Below are 27,094 nucleotides of genomic sequence, written 5' to 3'. Positions count from 1 at the left end.
TTTGTTGATGCCCATATAGTTCTGAAATGGCAGCCATGAATGAGTTGCTCAAGGACTAGTCCAGGAGCCAGCAACCCCCAGCACACCTGCCAGAGAATGGCACATGAGGCCATTATGCTCGGCATACCACAGCCAGCCTGGGTTGTAGGCAGCTAACACCAGACATGGAGCCTGGGCTGCTTGCAGCAGGTGGCCAGGAGGCTGCCAGCCCTGATGCAAGCAGCCTGGGCTCCCCAGCAGGCAGCAGCTGCCCAGAGCCTGGGCTAGCTGTGGCAGGCAACTGGGAGGCTACAAATAGTTGTGCTGGGCTCTGTGGTGGCAGCAGTTGCGTGTGCACCACAGGGCACAGAGCTAGGAAGGGAACTGGGGCAGAGCAACCCTGACCCCTGTCTATCTGTGCACCCCAAGGCGTGTGTACAGCTACCACCACCACGGAGCTTGGCTGGGGCGCTAGAGCCCAGTACAGCTGTTTGCAGCCTCCTGGCTACCTACTGCAGCTACCCAGAACCCAGGCTAGCTGTGGCAGGCAGCCAGAAGCATGCAAACAGCTGCACAGGGTTCTGGAGCCCTGGCCAGGCTCCTTGGTAGTGGTATCTATGCATACACGTTGGCGCACACAGCTGGAATGGGGCTGTGCAGAAGCACATGCAGATGTGGGCAACATGGAGCTGGAAGAGTTAGGTGCCTGCAAGGAGTGTAGCATGTTACATGGAGCTACACGTCATCACATTGAGGCTCATGGGGCTGCAGCACTGGTGAGCAAGACAGGGCGCGAGCAGTGCAGCCCAGGATCCCCCACAGCAGAAGGCAGAGGCAGCTGCGGATGCTGCCCCCTACCAGCTGCAGCCCTGGCAGAAAGACTGGCCCCCCTTGACAGCCCACCTGGGTGGCCTCGGGGCTGTATCATCTCCATGCCTCAGGACTTGTCCTCACCACATGCACAGCCTGGGAGCTGCACCCAGATCAGTGAAATGGCACTTCAGGTTGCGAGGGGCAAAAGCAGGTGGCTGGAAGCTCCAGGTTAGTTGGGGTTTGTTGTGCTTCCCCTGGCCCCTTCCCCACCCTGCTCCCCAAGGCACGTACGCAGCCACTGCTAGCAATGAGCTGGGCCAGGGGTCCCTGGTGCAGCCGCTTGCAGCTGCCTGCTGTGAGCAGCCCGGTCTCCATGACGGGCCTGCCCAGAGTCTGGGCTGCTCAGAGCTGGCAGGGGTCCAGAGCCCTGGCCCAGCTCATTGCTGGCAGTAGCGGCACATGCACTTCAGCAAGCACAGCAGGAAAGGGGCAGAGACTGCCCCTTCCCTGGCAAGGATTGGGCCTGTTGCAGTTCCCCTGCCATCCGTCACTGGTGCACCAACATCTTTAAAGTCCAAGATGCAGGATTTTTGGCACTTGGCCCAAAAATATTACCAACCCCTGGACTAGTCCAACTTAGCTACACAAGCAATACTGCCCCAGCACTGAATCACAATTCAGAAGTACATCAATTAAAGACAAATTCTTGGTGCAGGCCCAGCTACAGTGTAAGCATAAAAAGTAGCATTTTCTCTACCTGAACTCTAACATTTCAGCATATTTCTCAAGCCTTCACTTGTACTCAAGAACTACAAAAACTACTCAGTTCCTTAGCGCTCTCTGTTCAGATACAAATAGGCACTTACTTCCTTTAACTCTGCTAACTCTCCTTCTTATGAAAATTCTTTCCTTCTTCTCAACTTGGTTTTCTCATCTGCCAAATGCCATGAGCTTATACTAGGCCTGACTCTTGCTTCTCATCCAAAAGCTCTGCTGTATTCTTAGACAAACGACCCTCTAGCTACAAGTCAATTCCTCACCCGTGATCTGCATTTGGTAACTTTCTAAGGTTCTATCAGAATTAGCCACGAAGTCATACAAGAGAAATGCATGAGGGGCCAGGGATAGATCTCGCTACAGCTCTTCTTACAGCCCTGACTCTAATAATGCTGGGGAGCAAGTTTATATTCATGTGATGTTCTATCTCTAATATGCAATTGTTCGCCCCACTTTCCAATAAAAATCTACTAATGCTCCCAAAACAAATCCTTAATTAAATCCTTATTACAGGAAATCCCTTGCTCAACCCTTAAATCTTTGAACACTCATCGCAGGAGTTGTACTGGGAGGTATTTTACTGGTAAGCTACAAGACTTTAAGTTTGGGAGAGCTATTCTTCCACCAAATATGGTGTAAATGGTGAAAGCCAATAACTGGTCATGCCACAATTGCATAAACCAAAGATCAGCAACTAGTGTTCCACCCCTATACCAACAACCCTGGATCTATACACCTCCAAATCTGGGAGAATTTCAGACCTGGAGTCAAACTTTTTGGTACAGTACAATTTAACCACAGAAAGCAGCAGTTTCCATATTGAACTGTAATGTTTTCAATGGGTTTCCCAAGGCTTCACTCCTACTCTGCACAAAACCATCGAACTTGCTCTTATAGATTCATAGATGTTAGGGTCGGAAGGGACCTCAATAGATCATCGAGTCCGACCCCCTGCATATGCAGGAAAGAGTGCTGGGTCTAGATGACCCCATCTAGATGCTTATCTAACCTCCTCTTGAAGACCCCCAGGGTAGGGGAGAGGACCACCTCCCTTGGGAGCCCATTCCAGACCCTGGCCACTTGAACTGTGAAGAAGTTCTTCCTAATGTCCAATCTAAATCTGCTCTCTGCTAGCTTGTGGCCATTATTTCTTGTAACCCCTGGGGGCGCCTTGGTGAATAAATACTCACCAATTCCCTTCTATGCCCCCGTGATGAACTTACAGGCAGCCACAAGGTCGCCTCTCAAACTTCTCTTGTGGAGGCTGAAAAGGTCCAGTTTCTCTAGTCTCTCCTCGTAGGGCTTGGTCTGCAGGCCCTTGACCATACGAGTGGCCCTTCTCTGGACCCTCTCCAGGTTATCTGCATCCCTCTTGAATTGCGGCGCCCAGAATTGCACGCAGTACTCCAACTGCGGTCTGACCAGCGCCCGATAGAGGGGAAGTATCACCTCCTTGGTTCTGTTCGTCATGCATCTGCTGATGCACGATAAAGTGCCATTAGCTTTTCTGATGGCTTCGTCACACTGCCGACTCATGTTCATCTTGGAGTCCACTAGGACTCCAAGACCCCTTTCCACTTCCATTCCACCAAGCAGGTCATTCCCTAGGCTGTAGGTGTGCTGGACATTTTTCCTCCCTAGGTGCAGCACTTTGAATTTTCCTTGTTGAACGGCATTCTGTTGTTTTCTGCCCACTTGTCCAACCTGTCCAGGTCTGCCTGCAGCTGTTCCCTGCCCTCCGGCGTGTCCACTTCTCCCCATAGCTTTGTGTCATCTGCAGACTTGGACAGAGTACATTTCACTCCCTCGTCCAAGTCGCTGATGAAGACATTAAAGAGTATCGGTCCAAGGACCGAACCCTGCGGGACCCCACTGCCCACACCCTTCCAGGTCGAAACCGACCCATCCACCACGACTTTCTGGGTGCGACCCTCTAGCCAATTCACCACCCACCAGACTGTGTAGTCATCCAAGTCACAGCCTCTTAACTTGTTCACCAGTATGGGGTGGGATACCGTATCGAAGGCCTTCCTGAAGTCTAAGTATACGACATCCACCCCTCCTCCTGTGTCCAGGCGTTTCGTAACCTGGTCATAAAAAGAGACTAGATTGGTCAGGCACGATCTGCCTGCTACAAACCCGTGCTGGTTTCCCCTCAGCAGAATTTGTCCTGCCGGGCTCTCGCAAATGTGAGCCTTGATAATTTTTTTTGCTCTGTTACTTAGTGCACTCCCTTTAGGATTCCCAATTTCTCTTAATTCTACAAATTTATTTTCTAACCTCAGCTCATCCTATGAGCTCCAGTCCATCGAGGTCCTGTTATCACTGTCCTGTTGCTCACATTCTCATCTCTCAGCCCCCTCAAATTTATAACTGATTTCCTTAATTCCACTGTCTCTGCTCTGCTTGACTCTTGCCCAGCTCTATTATCTAGCCCATGAACCATGTTGTACCGGCTCCTACTAAAGAAAACCAGCTCTCTCTATTTTAAATTTACTGCCCACCTCCATCCTTGCACAATAGTGCCACTTCTCATCCCTAAATCACATCCAATATCTACCTCCCAATACACTGTAACTGCCTCAAGCCCTTGACCTTCGTTCTTCTTCCCTCTCAGCCCGGAATCTCCCTAACTTCAAGAAGACTGCCAAGATTTAGTGCGAATTGCCTCTATCCCTTCTCATTTTCCCCACCTTCCAGTATCTTTTTCTCTTTTATATCAGTTAAAACAGTGGTTGTTAAGCTTTTTAGAGTCAAGATACCCCATTGAAAATGCCAGCTCTTATTTTTCACTCGGTTTGTAACAACAGAAAAATAATACAGCAATTCTTCTGTTGCAGAGAACTCAGAAGGACCACAACAGGGCAGAATGTTTTGAACCTACTGATTCCTATTTGAAATCCCTGGGTACAACTTGTGAATCATGTTTGCTCACCTAACAATGCTAATATTGCATAGCATCCCACAGCACCCCTAAAAGGATCTCAAGGCACCCCAAGATACTACAGCACCCTGACTGAAAATCACTGCAGTAGAGTCATATCAAGAAACCTACCAAACTCTGCTGACTGCACTTTCCTAAAGGTCTCTTATTGTGCTTAAATCTTATTTTCACCTATCCTCAAAGTTTCTCAGGAAAGGGCTGCATTTCTATTTATACTGTGTTTAGCAAAAGCCCATTACCATTAACAGATACATTATATATAAATAGATTACTATCATCATGATCATCAGCAATAATAAATGTCTGTCATCCTAAACTTTGCAATATACTAAAATCCAAATACTCTGGATTATCTCTATGAGAACACTATTACTACTTTTTGGTCACAACAACACAAGTTAGAATCACAGAACAGAAAATTAAGGACACCTAGAAGTTAAGAGGAAAAGGTATTTCCAAGAATGGTATCTTTTCTGTGGGATTTTGCTATTATATGGATACAAGAGCAGATGTTACCAGAGCAGCACACTCTACAGACTGGACAGGGAACTGGGAGCTAAAACCTTAGAAACCAGGGATAAAAGGGACCTCAAGAATTCAACTAGTCTGTCTCCTTGTCACAAGGAAAGATCAAGTGTAACTAATTTAGCCACTCTCAAATTCTAATCATGGCTCTGCCTTTTAGAGTTCTTGACCTCTCTGAGCCCATGGACTCATAATAAATCCAAAAACTAATGACACAAGTAATTTATAACTCTCACAGCTACTTGAAAGGGTAGGAATAAAACTCTGGCCTTTTAACCGATGCTTTCACTATCTGACCCAAATGTAACAGTAAAACCCAACTGCCAGTACTAATATGTACCTACTAGTGAGACACTCCTAGTATACAGTATCACCCATATGACCTACTGCCCGTGGCACCTAATCTGGGTCTTGTGGAAAAGGTCTTTTTACTCTGGGACCAGCAATAATCTTCTCCTGAACTGTACCCAGATTTTTGTATGTCAGCTCTGATTTAGTTTGGTTTTTCCAAGAGGGGAAAAAAAAGTAGAAGACAAAGTTTACCTTCTCCCAAACTGTAGCGGATCCGGACATCCCACGCATACATAGTTTCCTTGTTTTCAAATCCCAGCATCACAACTTGAGACAGACAGATGATGGCAAGTGTGTGATTCAAGCCCTCATAGGAGAGCCCAGGATCCAGGCCACAGATGTCCTCCAAGGTCACACTACTCCTCTCCTTATGCCCTTTCACTCTCTCAGATTTATCCTTGTACACCAACATGAGTAAGCAATCTGAAAGAAGCAACATTGTCAGAAAACATGAAGCAGAACAGCTATAATTCTCAGGACTCAGCTTCAACAGTTAATGCTTTTGGCAACAGCATGGTTGCAGTCTGAGCTCACCTTTTTAAGGTACATTTCTAACACCTGTTTAAATAAAGAAAGCTTGACGATATATCTCAAGTCTAACTTACAGGCTCAGAAATAAGAAGGCAATTAAAAAGATCTCCAAACTGGTCATTTGCTTTCAAAATCTAATCATTTGTGAGACAACCTGATAATTTGGGGGGCTTGACTTGTGATTTTTGAATGTTTCCAGTTGGCATTACTGTAATGTAAGCTTTTACTTCAGGAAGGCTAGAGTTAGCAGTATTGTCAAATCCTCTTCCTGTAGAAGGCAGCGAACCTGAATGAACTTCTTATAGTAGTTCCCAGATTACTCAACTATTAAATGGTGAATGGACTATATTGCCAGAAAGGCTGTTGGTCTCAGCTCAGGTCACCTCGTAAAATATTCCGCAGGGTATATTACTGCGTAATCATTATGTGCTGTGCACCTTTATTTGCTCTCTATTCAGTCGCAGTCGCCATTTTTTTAACCCATTCCTAAAGTTTATTTATTGCTTCATAACTAGGCAAAGCGATGAAACTATCACAGCATGAGGGGTGCGCTGGAGGCAAGCTTTTCACAGCTATCCAGATCAATAAGGAAAAGCACCACGGGTTGTATCCTTCTTTGATACAGCAAGGACACCAGTTCCACACAGGCTGCAGCTCCCCTTCTCACCCTGTTGTGCTCCGTACAGAGGGAAATAAATGCAAAAAGCTCAAGCCAAGACTTTTCCCCTGTAACTTCCATTGCTCACACCTAGTCCCAAGCTACAGACAAGGCAGCTGCCCGTGTTCCATTTGATGAATGTTAGGTGGGGCACTCCGAGGCCTGGCAAGCTGCCAATATGGCTCACATTTGGGCAAAGCATGGGCACCCCTCCAAAGAGGTGAAAAACAACTGAAAAATGCACTGTACGTTAATTAAAGGGAAACTTTGCAGACATGCTGGATTGTAATATTGCACCTGTTACCAGAAACAGCTGCAAATACAAAGTTTAAGGGTGCTTTTTTAGACACACATTGCATAGCCCCAAGACACTTAAAGGAACAGCACGCTGATTTTAGACAAAAACGCTCAATTTTGCTATAATAAATTCCATTTGAAAGTAGAATAAGTTTCACAGAGTAACAATATGCAGGGTTTGGAAGAATCAAGGTTTCAAATTTGGGTTCAAGAAGTTGGGATGCAGATGAGTAAATATCAATGTTAGGAACTCCCGTCTTTACAAACCATAGACTCGATCAGCAGAGGTATTGAGGATACTGAATATTTAACACTTCCAATTATGCAAAATTAATCCTACACCAAAGTAACAGAGAAATATAAATCTACATCTGAACATAGAAGTAATTAATCACGATTCTAACATCCGTTTTTAGGTAAAGCAGACTCACAAAACATATACATAGGAGATAAAACCAGGAATAGAGCTAGAAGTAATTTTCTGTGCAACATTTCCCCACAGGAAAACTTTGGATGTGCTGTCAAAACTTCAATCCTCCATAGGAAAATATCATTTCTGAGGAAAAATTTCAAATTTCTATCCAGGAAACATGGAAAGGAAATTGTTTGTTTCAGTTTAACTTACAGTATTTTAGTTGGGTCTTTTTAAAAAACTGAACTGACTTGATATTTAATGTCAATATGTTGATTAAATACTACCCCAGGTCCAACTACTACTAGTACTATGAGTGGATTCAATAAAAAAAATCACGCAACTTAAAAAAAGGGCAAGCTTTACAAACAAACAAAAATAGACTAAAATGCCATTTTGGCATAAACTAAAAAATAACAGTTGCTTTGAAATGCAAGTTTTAAGCAAGAAAACACTGGTATTTGGAAGTCGGTTCACAACGAGTGATATAAAAGAAATATTTTTGTAATTGCAATGTGGATTTTTTTTAATGTCATATGTAATGTCCACCCCCCCAACCCCATTGAGCTGCACCCGACCTCAGCCTCCACATCTATTGCAAGCAGGGGGGGAGCCCTGTGGCTGAGGGGCAGCCTTAGAGCAGCCGGGCGCCTGTGACCAGCTTTGGACTTAACGAATGCAGACTTTTTGCCAACTTTGCTGACAGCTTCCCATGGGCACTGCCAGGGGGTCAAGGCCAGGGCTGAGGCCACACCGATGGCCGTATTCGGGGTCAGGACAGGATTTCCCTCCCTGGTGAGAAGTGTGGGGGCTGGGGGGGGGTTCTATACTGGGCCTGACCCTCTCTCCGGGAGCCTGCAGTGACAACAGGGGCGACACCGCCAGGGGGTCGGGGCCAGGGCTGAGGCTGCACCGACGGCCGTGTTAGGGGTCAGGACACATCCCGCACGGTGAGAAGTGTCAGGGCTGGGGGGTTTCTGTTGCGGGGCCTGACCCCGTTTCCCCGTAGTGACAACAGGGGGACGGGCGACGCTGCCAGGAGTGGGGGCCAGGGCCGAGGCCGCGCCGATGGCCATGTGAGGGGTGAGCACCGATGCCCCCTGGTTTCTGCCTCGGGGGCCCGTACTGACACCGGGTCCCAGAGGCAGGAGGTGGCTCCCCGGGTCCCCCGCGGGCTGGCAGGCCGGGGGGCGCTTCCAGCCCGACTCCGCCACGGCGGTCGGGTCAGGGCCGGCCCCACGCCCCCACGCGGGCCCCGCGCGCCGCCCTTACCTGCCACGGGCGAGGGCTTGCGCAGCACCAGCCACCTGCTCTTCCACTGCAACGAGAGCACAGAGTTAGCCCGGGACGGGACTGGGGGGACGGGGCGGGGCGGGGGGGGGGATCCCTGGGGAGAGGCAAAGCGGGGACCTTTTTTCCATCCCTCCAGCGGACGTGCCCCTCCACCACCACGGCATCCGTCATCTTCAGGCATGGTTCCCCTCCCCGCCCGCCGGGGTCACTGCCAGCGCGCCCGGCCCGGGGCTGCCGCCGCCCCGCGCAATGGCTGCGGCCCGGCCCGGCCCGGCCCCCGGCGCTGGGGGGGGGAGGCTCCGCTGCCGCCTCCCGGGCGCCGCTGGGGGCTCGCGCTGCCCCGGGCCGCGGGGGGGTGGGGTGGGGTGGGGCGGGACCCCCGGGGAAGCGGCGGTTTGTGGGGAGGGGTTGTTAACTTCTTGATGACGTCGGCATCGGTCGGAGTCACGTGCGAGGTGTGCCGCCGGGCCCGGCGCGCGGCGGGAGCCGGTGTCAGCGGCCACTTGTGCGGCGGCCGCGGGGGGCGAGGGCGCTCCGCAGACCGCGCTCTTGCCGCGGCCGTGCCGCCTTGCGGGCAGGCTCCCGAAAGCGGGAAGAAACGGGTGAGCAGCCCCCGGTTTACTTCACGCCTGGGACGCAGGGCTGGCTGCAAGGGGCCGGGCGCTTGGTCAGGCAGGATCCTCTGTCCAGTCTGCCCTTGAAAATGCCCACGACTTGCCCACAGGCCTCTGGGGAGCGGGGTTCAGGATACACCAGGTAGCCAGCCTGCGTGCTAGGTGTTGGGTCCCAACCCTTTTTTGCACTTTGTTCACATCGATGGCCAGTGCCAGCCCAATAGATAAGTAGAAAACAGCCTCCCGCCCGGCCAGTGCCAGTCGCTCCAGACCCGCTGCCCCCATGGATGACCACAACAACTGGACCAGTGCTGCTGGTGCGTCTCACTCCCGCCCTGCTGCCCCACCGCCCGACACGGCCTCCCAGTGTGTGGGGCAAGGGGGACCTGTGGGGCCTGGCAGCCACGTGCCACTCCCAGGTTTGTGCTCCCACAGCAGGCACGGGCTGCAGCCTGGCCCAATGCGGGAGAGCAGAGCAGGGCGGCAAGATTTGTTGCTGCCACCACTGCTGCTGGGACTCCCACGCCAGCCGTGCTGCCAGCAGCACGAGGAGTAATGTGGTGGGCGCTGCCCCCATCTTCTCCTGCCACCAGCCATTTGTGCACTGGGCTTTGGCTCTACCCCACTGCCATGAGCCAGCCACCACTGCTGCTTTCTTCTGCAGCAAATGGAAAACCCAGATTCCTGTTTATTAATATGCACAGAATTAACAAATGGTGAAGCACCAGTAGCATGTAAAATATGCTCCATTTTTCAAATTTATTCATAATCTTTTCATAATATTCTTGCAACCCGCTTTGAGAAACGCTGTGTTAAAGCACAAAGGCAGAAATGGTTGGTAGGTTTGACAGGATCCCAGGGCACCCCCCGGTTCCACCGCACTGACTGCGAATCACTGCCTTAGAGCAGCCACAGGTCCAAAGTCCGACAGAGCCAGATTTGAGTAATGGCGTGTGCCAGAGCCTCAAACCCAAACACCCAGAAAGGATCCACTACAACAGAGAAGTCCAGGTGTAACTAAGCACTTGGTAACTGCATTGGTTTCATTGAAGCCCTTGTGTATATAAAACAGTACATTTGATTTTCTGGTTTGTTTGCTGGATGGAAAACTTGGAACTGAACACTGTAATTTGCACAAATTTTCTGTTCTTTTTATGCTGAAGACCAGACTAAAAGACAATAGAGAGGCAGTTAGGGTTAGTCTGAAGTCAGATAAGAGCAGAGCCGGCCTTAAGGGCACCCTGGTTGGGGGGGTGCCACACACACACACAAACACACACGTGGGCAGCCCACACTCACAGAAGCACTATCTCCCCATCCCTCCCAAGCAGATCCCCACCCCAGGCAAGAGGAATGGTGCCCAGCCCACCTCTCACCTCCAGCGGCTGCTTAGGAGGAGCTGGAACGGGCAGCATGGGTGGCAGCAGTGGTGCCTGCCTGCCTGGCACACCATGCTGCTCCACCTCCTCGCTGGACTGCATCCAGCGCTTCTGCCTGCCTGCCTCTGCCCATGGGGGGAGAGGTGGCAGCAGGGACGGGACGCCAAAATACAAGCTCGCCCAGAGTGCCATTTTCCCTAAAGCCTGCTCTGGGCAAGAGGCAGGGTAGATATGCACACTGCAGATTAACTAAATCAGAGATGTATAAGTTTTTGTAAGCGGCTGATCACCGCATCTGATTAAGTAAGCTGTTGCTTATGAAACCTTCTGATTTAGTTAATCTATAAGCTACAAGTCTACCCTGCTTTCCAGAAGACAATAATTAGGATGATCCCATAATTCTAATATTATAAAAGCCTTAGTCTGTCTGTCTGTCTGTCCATAACGCTTTATGCGTGCTCTGATTGGCTGATGGAAACATCCCAGCAAAGTGTGAATGCAGCATTCAAACAGGAGGTGGTGGCGTGGAGGAGTGCCACCATGATGGTGGGGACACGGGATGGAGCAGGGGAGGGCAAGGCCAGCCCTGCTCCCTGGAGGTGACAGCAATGGAGCAGACAGCAGAGCACCCTCCTTGCTCCTTTGAGGTGGCACCACTGGCCTCGCCCCCTCTCTGTCCTGCACTGCTCCCTCCCAACATGGCGGGGGAGCAGCAGACCCGGGCCAATGCGGCGGGGGTGAGGGAGCCTGGCCTGGCCCTGAAACAGAGGTGGGAAGGATGAGGGGGCACGGGCCTGGCCTCAAAATGGAGGATGGGGGGGTGGAGCTGGGCCATGCAATGGCAGCAGGGAGGGTGAGAGGACCAGACCCAGCCCCTGGCAGAGTGGGGCAAAGGGGGAGTGGCCCCCTCCCCCCTGCTCCATGGAGGAGGTGGTGGCACGAGGGGGGAATGGGGGTGGGGCCGCCACGGCGATGGGGGACAGGGGAAGCGGCCCTAAACCCAAACTGCTGGGGGGGAATGGGATCAGGCCCGAAGCGATGGGGGGGATGCTGGAAAACAAATTGGGGGGGTGGGGACAAGGGGAGTGGGAGTACAGGACCGGATGCTGGGCTCTGTCCCCAGCAGCCCCCTGGGTGGGGGTGGAGGGAGTGGCCCCGGCCCCAAAGCGGCAGGGTCGAGGGTGGGGGGAGTGAGCCTGGCCCAGGGCCTCTATCCCCACCCACCCCCCAGTCGGCAACAGAGTGAATGGGCTGGTGGCACTGGCCCCGCCCCCCTGCAGCAAGGCCAGCACTGCTGGCCCCGGCCCCCCAACCCTGCAGGTGACAGTGACAGAGCAGATAGAGGGGTGGCAGGGCCAGCAGCGCTGGCCTTCTCCCTCCTGCTCCCTGCAGGCCACGAAAACGGAGAGGACAGGGGGCAGGGCAAGGCCAGAGTCACTGGCCAGGCCCCCCAGTATTGCAGGTAGCAGCAACAGAGCAGACGAGGGAGGCAGCCTGGCCCCGGCCCTGAAGTGGCCAGTGGGGGGAGGGGAACGGCCTGGTCCTGAAGGCTGGGGGGAGGAGCAGTGCCAGATGCAGGCCGCTGTCCCTGGCCGCTTCCCCCCCCCCCCCCCCAATCATTTTTGATCAGCAGTTGGCTAGTGTATAACTAAAGACATACATTATATCATGAGTTGGCAAGGTTTTTATACTGATAACCAGCTTGCACTGTCACCTCCACACTTCCAAACTTTGTCAAATTAATTTCATTGGGGAACTAAAGCTTCTTATGCTCCTGCTGAATTTGGAGGTGATTTTTTGGTGGAAAGTCTAAGCAGACGTATTAATGTAGGAGGTGATGTGCGTGGCAGCCTGCAAATACTATCTTAATTATTTACAGAGGAGGAGATTTTTGAAAGGTACAAAATAGCAGTTTAAACACCTAACTAACTTGGGAGTCAGTTTAAGTAGTTAAGTGTCATTTGTGCTTCTGAATAAGGCCCCCATCAATCCCCTACCCCCCCCCCCCCCGGCCCCAAAAAAACATGCTAGGTACTTTAAATTCTTAGGAGGAGACATGAGGGAAGCAAATCTCAAAGAGCTTAATATGCTCAAATTGGACAAAATAATCTCCATCCCAAGGTACTGTGAAAGAATTGTCACATGAAATTGCTAGTCTGGTAACAAACATTTTCAATACGCTGACAAATCAGGGGTGGCACTGAACCACAAGAGAACAGTAAATTTAGTAGCTATACTTAAGAAAGGGGGGAAAAGTGATTTGGGCAACCCCACCCCTGTTACTCTGACCTCTCAAGCAAGCTTTACAACAAAGTTCAAAGGAAGGGAAATTAATATAGAGGTAAATGGAAAATGTGATGAACGTGAGGTTACCAAAAGTAAACGGTACCAGATTAACCCAAGATCTTTCATTATTATGGAAAATTATTAGTTAAAATGAGGAAGATGGAAAATCAGTACCAGAACTGTAACCTGGGTGAGGAACTGGCAAAGAGGAAACTAATGGCAGGTTGAGCCAAAAAGAAAACTTGCCAGGCTGGAGGGAAACTTCTAGAGATGCTCCTTAAGAATTGTTCTTGAAAATTATCTTACTTAATAGTTTTATTAATAACCTTGGCACTAAATGCTGCTGTGATGATGAAAACGGGAGGGAGGGGCATTTTCAATACAAAGGAAATTGAGAATATGTTATAAAAATGGATGACCCTAATAACTGCAGAAACAGAAAATGAGTGGCATGTAATCATTCAACAAGGTACTACTAACAAGAATTTCTAGCATAATCTAAAGCAAGGAAGGGCAAAATAGGGCCTGTGTGCCAAATCTGGACTGTGGAGGGATTTTGTCTGGCCTGCAGCTTGTCCTTCGGCAGGTCCCTCCCAGCTCAGGATGCCCCACAGCGCTAGACATGCCTGTCAAGAGAATGAAGGTAGCTGCTGGCTTCGGAGTCACAGCTCCAGCACCAAGACAGCCACTACTGCCCCGGCGATCAAAGGGAGTATCAGTGCCTGACAGACAGCAGGACAAGACCTTGCGCCAGGCACCACGGGACAGGAGCCCAGCAGTGACTGGCTGCATTCATGGAGCTGCTATTCCCAATCATCCATACTGTGTGGCATCTACAGCACACCCCCTTTGGCTACCACCCGGCACTTGCCACCTGACGTGCCCCACGCAGCCCTGCCCAGCTCCTCCACCTCCCAAGCCTCAACATGGTGCCAAGCTCTGCTTCCACCCAGCCAGCCCTTTGTTGCCATCCCCTGCTCATTCTAGCCACACCCAGGGTTGCAAATGGCTGCAAAAGCCCACATAGGTCTCCCTCCCAGAGCCATTCAGACTAGGCTAATGCTAGCCTAGCATCAGCTGAGATAATGCTCAGCACCAGGAGTCAGGGAATCCACAGAAAGAGCCTGATCCCCTGCCAGGACTGCAAAGTTGGCAGGAGCCCTTTGCATTCTGCTGGCTCTGGGGCCCTTCAGCTCCCAACACCTAGTCCCATCAACCACGAAATTGCCGCTTACTGTTTGGGTTCTGCGGGCTGCCGCCTCTTAGCCAGGAATCCCAGCCCTGCCTGCCGGTCTGTGGCCCTGTCATGACCAAGCATGAAACAGAGCCAAAATCTGCTCCCTGCACGCCCCTCCAATGGGCACTGGTTTCATAGGCAGGAATGTGCGGCGAGCACAGCTCTGCCCTGGGCCGTGGCCCGTGAAATTGGTGCCTGTCACAAGGACATGTTAGGAACAGATTGTGACTGCTCTGCGTTCAGCCATGATGGGGCTGCAGATGGGCAGGGAGTGGTATCCAAGAGCGAGATGGGCATACAGGGCCGAGGCTGGAATCCCTGGCTAAGTGGCAGCAGCCCACAGAACCCAAACAGTAAGTGGCAGCCAGGACCCACGTGGGCAGGGCATGGGCAGATGGATGGAATCAGCTGTTTAGGGCATTTTGGTGAGCCGTTATGGGGTGCAGGTGCTTTCCCAGCCCATGACAGCTCGTCAAAACTCCTTATGTGGCCTGTGGGCCCAAGTAATTGTCCACTTTTGATCTAACAGCTGATCAGTTGGAAATGACAGAGAAAGTAAAAGATCTGATTGTATTAACTGATCACAAGATCAATTAATTTTGAGCCACCAATGTAATGCAGCCTTGCAAAAGCAAAAGTGATCCTAGGATTTATCATGCAACTTATTTCCATTAGAGAGATAAGTATTACCTTCTTTATATAAGGCCTTGGAATACAATGGAGTCATAACTGCATAAACACACCTTCCCCAAATAGACAAGAACTCAACATTCCTGCATGGAAACTTTAAAAATGGCATTAAACAAATTACTGATGACTCAAGACAAAAAAACCAAAGATACAATCCTCTCTTCCTTACAAAGGATCTACCATAACATAATGAAGAGGAAAAGCCCACTTAATTTTAACCGCTGGCAGCTACAATTAATAAACTAAGTTATGCTACTGATTTTCTTAGATTTAGTTCAATAATCAGTGTATTAATTAGGGTCTATTATACACTACATGGTTAGCAGACAGAATTTAAGTTCTGCTGACAAAACTAGACGTGTCCATACTCATAGTTCGTTCCCCTGTGGCCACAGAAACCCTTCCTTCTGATGGCGGAGCAACACCAGCCTCACAAACATCAGGTTTCTGCTGCCACTCAGCCCACTGAGAGAAGGCACTGGCTGGGCCCAGGGGGTGCAGCAGTGCAGTTGCATTCCTCCTTCTATTGTGCCACACATGAGCTCTTGGCATGGCATCTGACTGGAGTGCCTGCTTTCATGGGCAAATATTGAACAATTTACAACACTCATCTTGCTTAAATATTTGCATTTTTATACCGGTACAAAATTATATTTCTTGGATGGGAGGATTTCCATACAAAGTATCCTTCTGATTTAAAAAAAAAAAAAAAAAATTCCTGGATCTAAGAAACCCATTCTAGTACTGTCAGAACCATCAAACTGAATATGAAATAGATTATTTTTATGGTCAATAACATGCATATATCCAATCACCATGTTAAAGTTCCAGATTATGAAAAACATCCTTGCTAGAAACAAGACGGAAAAAAAAACCTCAGAAAATATTTACTGCCACAGCCAAAAGCTTTCTAACAACTGTTTGATTTAGCATTCAGGATTTCAGAGTTGATATAACTAACATGACAAAAAGTTCCATTTATAAAAAACCATAATTTGCCATTCAGATGACTGTTCAGAGAATTACAGTTCTCTAATGTCAAATCAAATTCTGCCTTTTGTTAGGATAGCAGAGTAAACAGTCATTGCTCTGGCTGTATATTATAATAATTTAATTGATGGCTCCAGTGATCATTCATATGGTATGACAGTGAAGCGTAAGTGGTTTATGATTATGGTATTAAATCCCAAGGCAATTTCTATGAGACTCATGACAAGCCATCTGTTGGGTTATTTTAAATAAAATATAGTACCATCTTTAACTTAAGTACCAAAACAATGGAATATTCATTGGTACAACAACGTGAGATCATTAAAAAAACTACCAAGCAAAAAGTGCACAGGACGTTAGCATTCTTCATTGGTCACTGAACTGAGATGTTTACACCATAAGATTCAGCATAGAGCAGCAAGTGACATGGTCTCCCCAAAATTTCTAGTCAATGAAAGCAGCCTGATTGATTTTTCATTTTCTAATAGTAAATGTGTTGCTCGTAAGAGCTGTTAGACTAAACAATTAAGGCCCTACTTCAGTAAGCCTGGAATTGTGCTTAATTTAAGCACATACTTAAATCCATCATTAGTAAGCAAAGCACTGAAGCATGTGCTTAACTGTAAAACAACTAGTATGTAAACATGTGCCTTAAACACTTTGCCCTAATGGAACCCAAGTCTTTTTCCACAGAACAGTTGGGAGCCAAAAGCTGCAGTTCAATGTAATGGTCTGCCAGCTAGCAAGCACATGGAGCGAGGGAACCACCTCAAAAAGGTGTGTGGGTATTTCAGTCCCTATACTCATTTGGTCCCTATACTCCAAAACCCTATCCTGTGACTAACAAGGATGCCAACTGTGATGGTGGGTTTTGAGCCATCATGCTCTTCCAGCAGGAACTGGACAGAAACCAACCCAACTTGGTCATTTCATATAGACCCAATCAAGCAGATAGCACATTGTCATGTTTTGGGATACACCAAACTGGATATATTAAACTAACGAGTTAAAGGTGAAAGGATCTGCATCTCATTATCAAAGCTATCCATTGTCATGAAATTTGAGTTAAAAAAATACAGTTTATTGACATCAGATCTGTTAGGCTTATTTATTAATAGTACAGTTTATAATTGCTAAGAATTATTAGGACCATTCATACATTACTGTAGGTCACAATATTCATGGCATTACAACAACATTCAAAACACTTTTGGGATCTGTGATGTACAACACGAAAGTTCTGCTATTGAGGTTTTGGGGGTCTTATCCACTCATTTATCCAGTCCACGTATTTGGTCACTCGGGTATAAACTCCAGGCTTGTTGAACTTGGCACATCCTTCTCCCCAGCTGATAATTCCATAGAGGTAAGTGATTTCATTTTTTTCGCAGGCCAGAGCTCCACCAGAATCTCCCTGTGTAAAAATTAAGGAAAATGCTAAAAACATGGTAGATAATGGTTTTTAATGTTATGAAGTAGGGATATCCCTAAAGAGTGACTCACTTGTGAGAATGAAAGATTCAGTTTCTGTAAACCAGGGGTTTCAAATGTCCCTTCCAGCCCCAAACAACTATGAAACTATAGAGCCTGCGGAGTAGATCTCGCCCAGCTGGGCTACTGACAGGTCGGGGGATTTGGAGGCATGGCTGCAAGGGACTGGGGCCTGCTGCAACATCTAGGACCCAGCTGGATATGGCTCTCAGCAGCACACAGGCGAGGGAGGGCTGTGCCATGGGCATGGCCTCTTGCCCCACCACTTCTGGTGGGTACAGGGGGAATTTGACACCCCTGCTCTAAACTTCAATAATATTTTCTAAATAGGATGGAATTCAATGCAGACAAGTGCAAAGTACTGCATCTAGGGAGAAGGAACCAGCAACACACCTATAGGCTGGGGAACACCTTTCTTGTCAACATGGTGGCAGAAAGGGATCTTGGAGTCATTGTTGGCTCCAGGATGAACATTAGCCACCAATGCAAGGAAGCGGTCAGTAAGGCTAACCGCACCTTGTCGTGCATCTACAGATGCATTGCAAGCAGGTCCAGGGAGGTGATCCTTCCCCTCTATGCCATGTTGGTCAGGCTACAGTTGGAGTACTGCATCCAGTTCTGGGCGCCACACTTCAAGAGGGATGTGGCTAGGATTGAGAGGGTCCAGAGGAGGTTGTGACTATGTGAGGCCACTCACATAGTCAAGGGGCAGAGGGGCAGGCCCTTTGAAGAGAGGCTAAATTGCCTGAACCTGTTCAGCCTCCACAAGAGAGGGCTGAGAGGGGATCTGGTGGCCATTTACAAACTCACCAGGGGAGACCAGCAGGAATTGGGGGAGTCTCTGTGCCCCCAGGCACCACCCGGGGTTACTAGGAATAACAACCACAAATAGAAGGTTCAGGCTGGATATCAGGCGACATTACAGTCAGAGCTGCCAGGCTCTCAAATGGACTCCCAAGTGAGGTGGAGCTCTCTCCTCCTTGGGGGTCTTCAAGAGGAGACTGGACAGATATTTGGCTGGGGTGATATGACCCCAGCACCCGTTCCTGCCCGGGGCAGGGGGTCGGACCTGATGATCTGTTTAGGTCCCTTCCGACCCTAAGTACTATCATACTATGAATGATAAATATTTTCACTTCACTCAAAACTGTACTGCATACCATGTACTTCCTGTGCTGAAAATTTTATATAGTTCTGGTAGCAAAAGCTAAGTAAACACTGGTTAAAAAGATAAATACAATAGATTGCAAATTTAGTAAATTCAGTGCTTCTGTAAAGAACATTTTTTAAAACAACCTTTTGAAATATAAATCTGTATGTTAAAATTCAGCATTTTAATATTAATTTTACTCAGTAATAACCAGAGAGTGTCAAAAATACTTGGCAGTGGATGCTTTTGAAATCCCAACCTGAAGGCACAAGTGCCCAATCTGGTTCCCACTAAAGACAGTGGAAGCTTTGTCATCAGTGGGAGCAGACTCAAGTCAACATTTTTCAAATGACCTCTATTATAGCAACATTTCTGGATGCAAGCGAGCTAGTTGTACACTCAAATCATACCTGTAGGTATGCAGAAATCTGCTTTATGCAAATATGATTTTGAAGTTCTATATCTTGCTCTCAAATTTTGGATATCCCATTTGAAGATGTGGAACTGTATATCTTATTTTTATTTTGCCTATAAGGGTCTTTAAACATTTTCAAAAACAATATGCTAATAGTATGTCTGCTGTGACATTACTCCAGGCATGTTATGAAGTATTCAAAATTTGCAATCATCCAGTAAGAATATCAGTTTTTAAAAAGAAAGAAAAAACCTCTGCTATTTCTATTGTCAGAACTGAAAATAAAACCTTATATCTTCTTGGTCAGTAGTATTGATGAAAAGAACCATCATTCCTTGGCAATTTGAAACCAAATATAAGAAACAAGAAATATATATTTTTCCATCAGCAAATCCTCTGAGATCAAAGTGAAGAGGAAAAGTTTTGAGGTTGTTACATGAAAATGTTTCAGTGACCAACAGTGCATCAAATGAAGTTCAAGTTCTGAGAAGATTAATTTACTTCTCAAAACCTTGTTCATTACTCTTTACATCTAAGAAATATAAAGAAAAAAAAAAGCATCTCCAAGAAAAATTAAAGTCAAGCAGAACATGCTGTTTGCCTGGTCTCTTGGGGTGGAATTCATTTAATCTTTGTGCACCTTGGCTGATTGCAGATGTTAAAAAAAAAACAAAAAACACTTTACCAGAAGCAGCAGCATGTTACTTCAACCCAGCTCACCCAACATCTGTAAAGATCTGGTGTATTAGTAGGGCTTTTTGACACTTCTAGCTAGTTGATTCAATCAGCTGTTAGATAAAAGCACCAAAAAGCCCCGCTAAAGCACTAGATCTTTATAGATGTCAGACGAGCTGGGTTGAAGCAACACTCTTCTGGGCCTGTGTGGAGCTCAGCGCTGGAACACCCTGAGTTTAAAGTGCTGTTTTGGGGGGGGTTACATCTGTAAGCACCCCTTAATGGCAGTTTTCTAGCCATGTAAGTGGTGTTCAGCCTCTAATACACAGTTTATAATGTTGTTACCCCTGCAGTGTGTCCACGTAAGCTTGTATGTGTATCTTGTGCATACTCATAGGTTATGCACTGTCCAGGCAACTAATTATGTATGCTACAGACCCCCACACCAAGGGGAAGAGCTAGATTTGGAACTCTTGAGGCAGCTCTCGGAGACCATAAAGACTAGGGAGGTGGTAGTCATGGGGGACTTAAACTACCCTAACATCTGCTGGGAGACACAGACAGCGAAGTCCCTCCGTTCACGCAGGTTTCTATCCTGTGTACAGGACCTCCACCTGACACAGGAGGTCCATAATCTCACTAGGGGGAATGCCTTACTGGACCTGGTATTGGCAACAGGAGATGACATGGTAGGGGACCTACAGATCAGTTGTCACCTGGGGGACGGTGACTGTAAGGTTCGACCTAGAAACTACTATGCAGAGCCTAAGCAAAAGTGAATGTTATGTGACGAATGCCCATCTGCAATGATAAGGAGCAGACAGTCTTACATAGAGGAAGCTTGAAAACAAAAACAGAATCAGAGGTACTGGAACAAAGAGCTCATTAAAATACTAAAAATCACACCCTTAGGCGGGGAAGATATATGCTAATGAAACATATATGTATGTTAATGAGATACATAGCTAAAACACAGGTATAGAGACATGCTCAGTAAAGAACTCCTTGCGTCACTCCTTTATAACCAATTAGCAAACAAGGACGCTTATGAAGATTCAAACTCTTGTATATAAGGGGCTTAGTATTGCATATCTGCTGTGCTTGTTTTGTGAAATTATTCCGCTTGCACCTTTTATTGCTAGCAATAAATCTTTTTTATACTTTCACCCCTGGTATCTTTATTGGCCTTTGCATACCGGGCACGAACCCAGACTTGAGCTGGGGCCTAACATGACCACCAAATAATAGAATTCATCATAAGGCATAGAGTGGGTAAGGTAACTAGTACGGTGGAAGTGCTAGACTTTAGGAAGGCTGACTTCAGCAAACTCAGGCGTTTAGTCAATGACGCACTGCAGAGTACGAGATTTGTTGAGATGGGAGCCCAGGAAGGGTGGCTGTGCCTTACGGAAACGATCCTTCAGGCACAGAGGGAGACTATCCCGACACAGGAGGAAAGGGGTCAAGAGGCTTCCTTGGCTGACCAGAGAAATCCAGAGCAGCCTATGGGCAAAAAAGGGGGGCAGATAAGCAGTGGAAACAGGGAGAGATTACTAAAGAGGAGTATACCTCCTCAGCTCACAGTTGCAGGGAGGCAGTTAGAAAGACCAAAGCTACCATGGAGCTGAGGATGGCATCCCAAGTTAAGGATAACAAAAAATTGTTTTTCAGATATATAGGAAGTAAAAGGAAGGCCCAGGGTGGCATAGGACCCCTACTAAATGGGCAGAAGCAATTGGTGACAGACAGAGGGGACAAGGCTGAACTCCTCAATGAGTTCTTTGCCTCAGTGTTCCTAAACGAGGGGCAAGACAAGACTCACAATGGGATTGTTAGAGAGGCAATAGCAGAGTGCCAGACTACAAAGTGTTGACCCTGACATGTTGCAGAGTCACTTGGAAGGACTGGATGCGTTTAAGCCGGCAGGCCCGGATGAGCTCCATCCGAGGGTACTGAAGGCACTGGCTGACATCATTGCACAACCACTGGCAAGAATATTTGAGCACTTGTGGCACACAGGCCAGGTCCCAGAGGACTGGAAAAGGGCCAGTGTGGTCCCTATTTTCAAGAAGGGGAGGAAGGAGGATCCAGGCAACTATAGACCAGTCAGTCTCACCTCCATCCTTGGCAAAGTCTTTGAAAAGATTATCAAGGCTCATATATGCAAGAGCCCAGCAGGAAAAATTATGCTGAGGGGAAACCAGCACGGGTTTGTAGCAGGTAGATCATGCCTGACTAATCTAATCTCTTTTTATGACCAGGTTACAAAACACCTGGACGCAGGAGTAGGGGTGGGCATCATTTATTTAGACTTCAGGAAGGCCTTCGATACAGTATCCCACCCCATTCTGGTGAACAAGTTAAGAGGCTGTGACTTGGATGACTACACAGTCCAGTGGGTGGCAAATTGGCTGGAGGGTCGCACCCAGAGAGTCGTAGTGGATGGGTCGGTATTGACCTGGAAGGGCATGGGCAGTGGGGTCCCGCAGGTCTTGATCCTTGGACCAATACTCTTCAATGTCTTCATCAGTGACTTGGACAAGGGAGTGAAGTGTACTCTGTCCAAGTTTGTGGATGATACAAAACTGTGGGGAGAAGTGGACACACTGGAGGGCAGGGAACAACTACAGGCAGACCTGGACAGGTTGGACAAACGGGCAGAAAATAATTAATGCAATTTAACAAGGAGAAATGCAAAGTACTGCACCTAGAGAGGAAAAATGTCCAGCATACCTACTGCCTAGGGAATGACCTGCTCGGTAGCACAGAAGTGGAAAGAGCTCTCGGAGTCCTAGTGGACTCCAGGATGAACATGAGTCATCATCATGACGAAGTCATCAGAAAAGCTAATGGCACTTTATCGTGCATCAGCAGATGCTTGACTAACAGAGCCAGGGAGGTGATACTTCCCCTCTATCGGGCGTTGGTCAGACCGCAGTTGGAATACTGCATGCAATTTTGGGTGCCACACTTCAAGAGGGATGTGGATAACCTGGAGAGGGTCCAGAGAAGGGCCACTCGTATGGTTAAGGGCTTGCAGGCCAAGCCCTATGAGGAGAGACTAGGGCACCTGGACCTCTTCAGCCTCCGCAAGAGAAGGTTGAGAGGCGACCTTGTGGCTGCCTATAAGTTCATCATGGGGGCGCAGAAGGGAATTGGTGAGGCTCTACTCACCAAGGCACCCCTGGGGGTCACAAGAAATAATGGCCATAAGCTAGCAGAGAGCAGATTTAGACTAGACATTAGGAAGAACGTCTTCACAGTTCGAGTGGCCAAGGTCTGGAACGGGCTCCCAAGGGAGGTGGTGCTCTCCCCTACCCTGGGGGTCCTCAAGAGGAGGTTGGATGGGCATCTGGCTGGGGTCACCTGAACACAGCACTCTTTCCTGCCTATGCAGGGGGTCGGACTCGATGATCTATTGAGGTCCCTTCCGACCCTAACGTCTATGTATCTATGAATCATATGGCTATGTAAGCATATACATATAAGTCTTGGTAAAAAAAGGAGATGGAGGTAGGCATATTCAAATTGAGTAGTTAGACATTACTCAGTTACCTCTCCAACTCTTCCTTTGAACTCAATGATTGCACCCTGAATTTACTTGGATAGAAAGGATGGAGAGAATTACAGCAGGTAAGTTTCTATCCCACTGGGAACAAGGATCCAGGCTCAACAACAGGCCTTGTCCCTTCTAAAACAGCATCCATCTAAGACATGCAACCTCTAGGGCAGTGGTTTCTAGCCTTGGGGTTGTGACCCCATTTGGACTTGCAATGAGGTCACAAAGATGTTTGACAGTGTTGACCAATTATGATGAATATTCTTCCTGTTTATAAATACACAAATACGAATATGATGCATTTCTTTTCTTTTCTTGGTTTGTATTGCTTTATTTTCAGTGGGAGTTTAGAGAGATGGTTGTATTGAGCAAGCATAGCAACATGAACAGTGAACATTAATGACAGTCTAGTTTCCTGTATAATTTCTGTGTATTATATACTTTTAAGTCTCAATTCAGCAACCATGACATCTAAGGTTGTTTAACTGTATGGCAGCACAGTAAATATAATCCACAGTTAAAGCAATTGAAATAAATGTCAAATAAACGCATGTAATAGCTTTTTTAGACTTTGTATTCAATGTTGTTTTTTAAATCTAAAAAGAAGTTTAAATAATTTTAAATATTTTAAATGATAAATATAAAGACCACAAACATTGTAATGCCATATTTATGACTTGTTGATCTTGTCTGAATCATTTTGGGGTCACAAAAAATTTCCAATGTTTAAGTGTGGTCATGCTGAGGAAAAAGTTAGGAAGCTCTACTCTAGGGTATTTGTTTCCTTCTGGCCCCAGGTACCTCCCTCTTTTAGATGCCCAGGTGTCAGCCTCAAAAGAAAGGCTGGAGAGAGCATTAGACAATGCTTAACATGTGGCATGGTGGCTAGTGCACTGTGCTAGAAAGTCAGGGGAACACAGCTTCAAAGGCTCCCTGAGTAAAGGGGTCTATAAACCCAGTTTATAGGTAAGTGCTTATTTGGTAAGTACCCCAACCATTCAGCTGCTGGGGCTAAAATATGGGTGGACCCTCTGTAGTCATGGGTACAATTTTACAACTTACATGCACAAGTTATAAAAGGCAGGCAAACTTACATATATCTGCCTAGCCTACTAAGCATGCAAAGAAGCTGAATGGAGGCTTACATATCCATGCTGCAAAGATATTAGAATTACAAACTGTGCTTATATGCCAAAAAGACCACTTATGCAGCTGAAAAATTTCATAAACGGTAACTGAATTCTGCCCTTACTCCAGAAGTCTTAATAGATACCAAGAGATAAACTTGATAAAAGAAACACAACATGTATTATGGAAAAACTAAGGCTAACTAGAGTTTTTGCAGTAATAAGTAGCTATCACAATTTCTACTTGGACCACACAGTGCTGTATTATAAAGCAAGCAAGGAAAAAAATGAGCAATTGATTTACTGATAAGGACTTCAACTTATGAATGCAGTATAGCACTAGAATCCATGTCTCTAGAACAGTGGTTTTCAACCTTTTTTCATCTGCAGACCCCTAAAAAATTTTGAATGGTAGTACAGACCACATTGGAGATTTCAAATGGAGGTTCAGACCCTTTTGAATTGTAAGTGTAGGTATTCACGTACTTTTGATTGATCATAGTCAACTTTTGTGGATCCCTTAGACCAGCGGTTCTCAACCATTTTTTGTACTGGGACTCATTTGCAGTCCCGAACCACACCTCCCTGGCCCTGCCAGTGCCTGAGCTACAGTCCCCCACCTTCCCTGCTCTCTCTTCTGCCCTGCCACAACCTTGGCACCCAGCCAACTTTGCCCAGTGCCAGCAGGTATCTGCCCTGCCAGAACACCTATCCCCTCCCCACACACACTGCACTGCCCCCCCTCCCCCTCCAACAGTCCCCAAGCCCTAGCCCTCCAACCCCCGCTCCCCATACACTTACCTTCATCCAGCTGCTGGGGCTGCTCCCATGACCCTGCTCCCCAGGCTGTATGCTGGCCACACCCCAAGCAGCCACTTGCAGGCTGGAACTCTGCCAGCCTGCAAGGGGAAACCCATGCTTTCATGCATTTTTCTGGCACTTGCTCACAACCCTTTGAAATATTCTTGCAACCCACTTTTGGGTTGCAACCCATGGGCTGCCTTAGACATAGCCTGCAGATCCCCAGAGCTCCATGGACCATAGGTTGAAAACCACTGCTCCAGATGTTTCCTGCCACTAAGCTTACTGTCAAAGGTGGGCAGGTTGCCAACTGCCCCCAAAATGGTCTCCTAGAAGGGCAGCAAACTGTTTCATCAAAATGAATAGATAAGAAGAAAATTCAGTCTTCTATCCAGGAATATATACTTTAATTTTTAAAATGGGTTGGTCTGTTACTATAGCAAATCTATAACTTTACCCACAGCCAAGATGTCATAGAACCAAAAGAGCAAGCTTGATAAAATAAAGCACACAAAAATGATTATTAACACTGAAAATTCTGCTAATGTAACATTTCTTACACATACATCCATGCACATAAATCACATTCAAGCAGTCAGTCATAGTATTACCTGACAGGCATCGGATTTGCTATCAAAGTAACCTGCACAGAACATATTTTCAGTGATTTCAGTTCCATAAATTTCAGCACTTCGGCACTTGTCCTCAGGCAGAATTGGAATCAATGCTTCTTGCAAAACATCTGAATAATTGGATGCATCTTTAAAGAAATATAGAGATAGAGGAAAATCCTTTAGGTGTGAAGTAACTTATGTGGAAGTATTCTTTACAATAAACTGTAAAGTGAATTTATTGCGGATCTCTTCTGAAGACAGTGATTATTCTGCTATACTACATGACCTAATCTCTGCAATCAGATTGCACATTTTCCTCAGAAGTCAGAAAAAACAAATTAAAGACCACACTTTTTCAAAATTTGTTGTTGGTTGTAGGAGTCTCAAGTTTTAGGCACCTGATACGATAAAGCATGTGCTTTCTGAATTATTAGACCAATATTTGAACAGCTAGAGACACCATCAAAATATATTTGAGTTAGTGCAATAGCTGTAGGTGCATGGTAATAATCTCTCACGCTTTGTATTTGCATTTCCCGTCCTTTAATGCAGGAATTTGCACTTATTGCTATCACATGTCTCAACACCATCTCCAGTGGCCACCACTGGTTTAATTACTTCTGCTCAATTTGCAGGTTGGCTTTAGCCTTCTGAATCTTTTTTAACCATCCAAATTCAGTGCCACCTGCAAATATGAATACGACTGAGTTTTTATTTAAAAAATGAAGTCATGTAATACTGGTGGTAGGATACAGTGTTCAATGTGTTCTGTTTGATTTTCAATATAATTAGTCAAATGGATCAGTCTAGAGACCCTAGTCTGGTTTCCCTAGGGGTTGGCTGCTTGCAGTCTGAAATAGAGGACACACCTGCACCACAGGCCATGTGCAGGTGTTACATTCCTCTCAGGAGAATTATTGTTCTCCCAGTAGACACCAAAAGTGTACAAAAATTCACGCTTTTCTCCTGGACCAAAAATGGCAGTTCTGGGAGAAAAGTCTCCCAACTCTAACCCCATAGAAGTGGCTCCAGAGAGAGTTTCTCCCTGGAGAATGACCATTTGTACACTAACCCTCAGGTTAATGGCCCCCAGGGACCAGGAGTCCTCAAGTTGTGGGAAAAGACTCCAGAAAAGACTCCCATCCCTTCCAAACACCCAGGTCCCCCCTGGCTCCTCACATACCTGTGACTCCAGTGTGAGACATGGGCAGGGGGCTTGCAGCACTGCTCCTGCTCAGTTCCCAGGCACTGGGAGCACCAAGAGCCGAACAGAAAAAGTAGCAGCACAAATTTTCTGCCTGCTCCTCACACCAGAGACTCTAGTGTGAGGTGCGGATGGGGGCTTTGCTCTACTGCGCCAGGCTCCCCAGGAATGGGACAACTGGAAAAGCTGCTGTTCCCAACACTTTCCCTAGACTGGAATCACTCTAGTCTCAGGAAGATGCAAGAAACAGGGGAGAAGGGTAGGCTGAATACCTGCAAAGCT

The 27,094-nt window shown here is 47.2% G+C and overlaps 2 protein-coding genes across 3 annotated transcripts in view; both read right to left on the bottom strand.

The window, feature by feature from the left end:
* DOK7 (docking protein 7) overlaps positions 1-8,953 on the bottom strand; it is a 47,461-nt gene extending 38,508 nt beyond the window's left edge. The window contains exons 1-3 of one of the 2 annotated variants that reach the window (XM_019479141.2): positions 8,698-8,953; positions 8,560-8,605; positions 5,582-5,812 (exon numbers count right to left, since the gene is read on the bottom strand). In XM_019479141.2, the coding sequence (XP_019334686.1) occupies positions 5,582-5,812; positions 8,560-8,605; positions 8,698-8,751 (331 nt within the window). In that variant the 5' untranslated portion in view covers positions 8,752-8,953. The remainder of the gene's footprint in view (positions 1-5,581; positions 5,813-8,559; positions 8,606-8,697) is intronic. The other variant, XM_006262643.4, reaches the window with a different exon arrangement.
* A 7,882-nt stretch (positions 8,954-16,835) lies between these two features.
* HGFAC (HGF activator) overlaps positions 16,836-27,094 on the bottom strand; it is a 101,103-nt gene continuing 90,844 nt past the window's right edge. The window contains exons 13-14 of the mRNA XM_006262648.4: positions 25,606-25,754; positions 16,836-17,190 (exon numbers count right to left, since the gene is read on the bottom strand). Coding sequence (XP_006262710.1) covers positions 17,020-17,190; positions 25,606-25,754 — 320 coding nt within the window. The 3' untranslated portion in view covers positions 16,836-17,019. The remainder of the gene's footprint in view (positions 17,191-25,605; positions 25,755-27,094) is intronic.

This window comes from Alligator mississippiensis, chromosome 2, assembly GCF_030867095.1.
Source record: "Alligator mississippiensis isolate rAllMis1 chromosome 2, rAllMis1, whole genome shotgun sequence".
NCBI lineage: Eukaryota > Metazoa > Chordata > Crocodylia > Alligatoridae > Alligator > Alligator mississippiensis.
The sequence above is the reverse complement of the archived record's forward strand: the minus strand, read 5'-3'. Positions and strand labels throughout refer to the sequence as shown.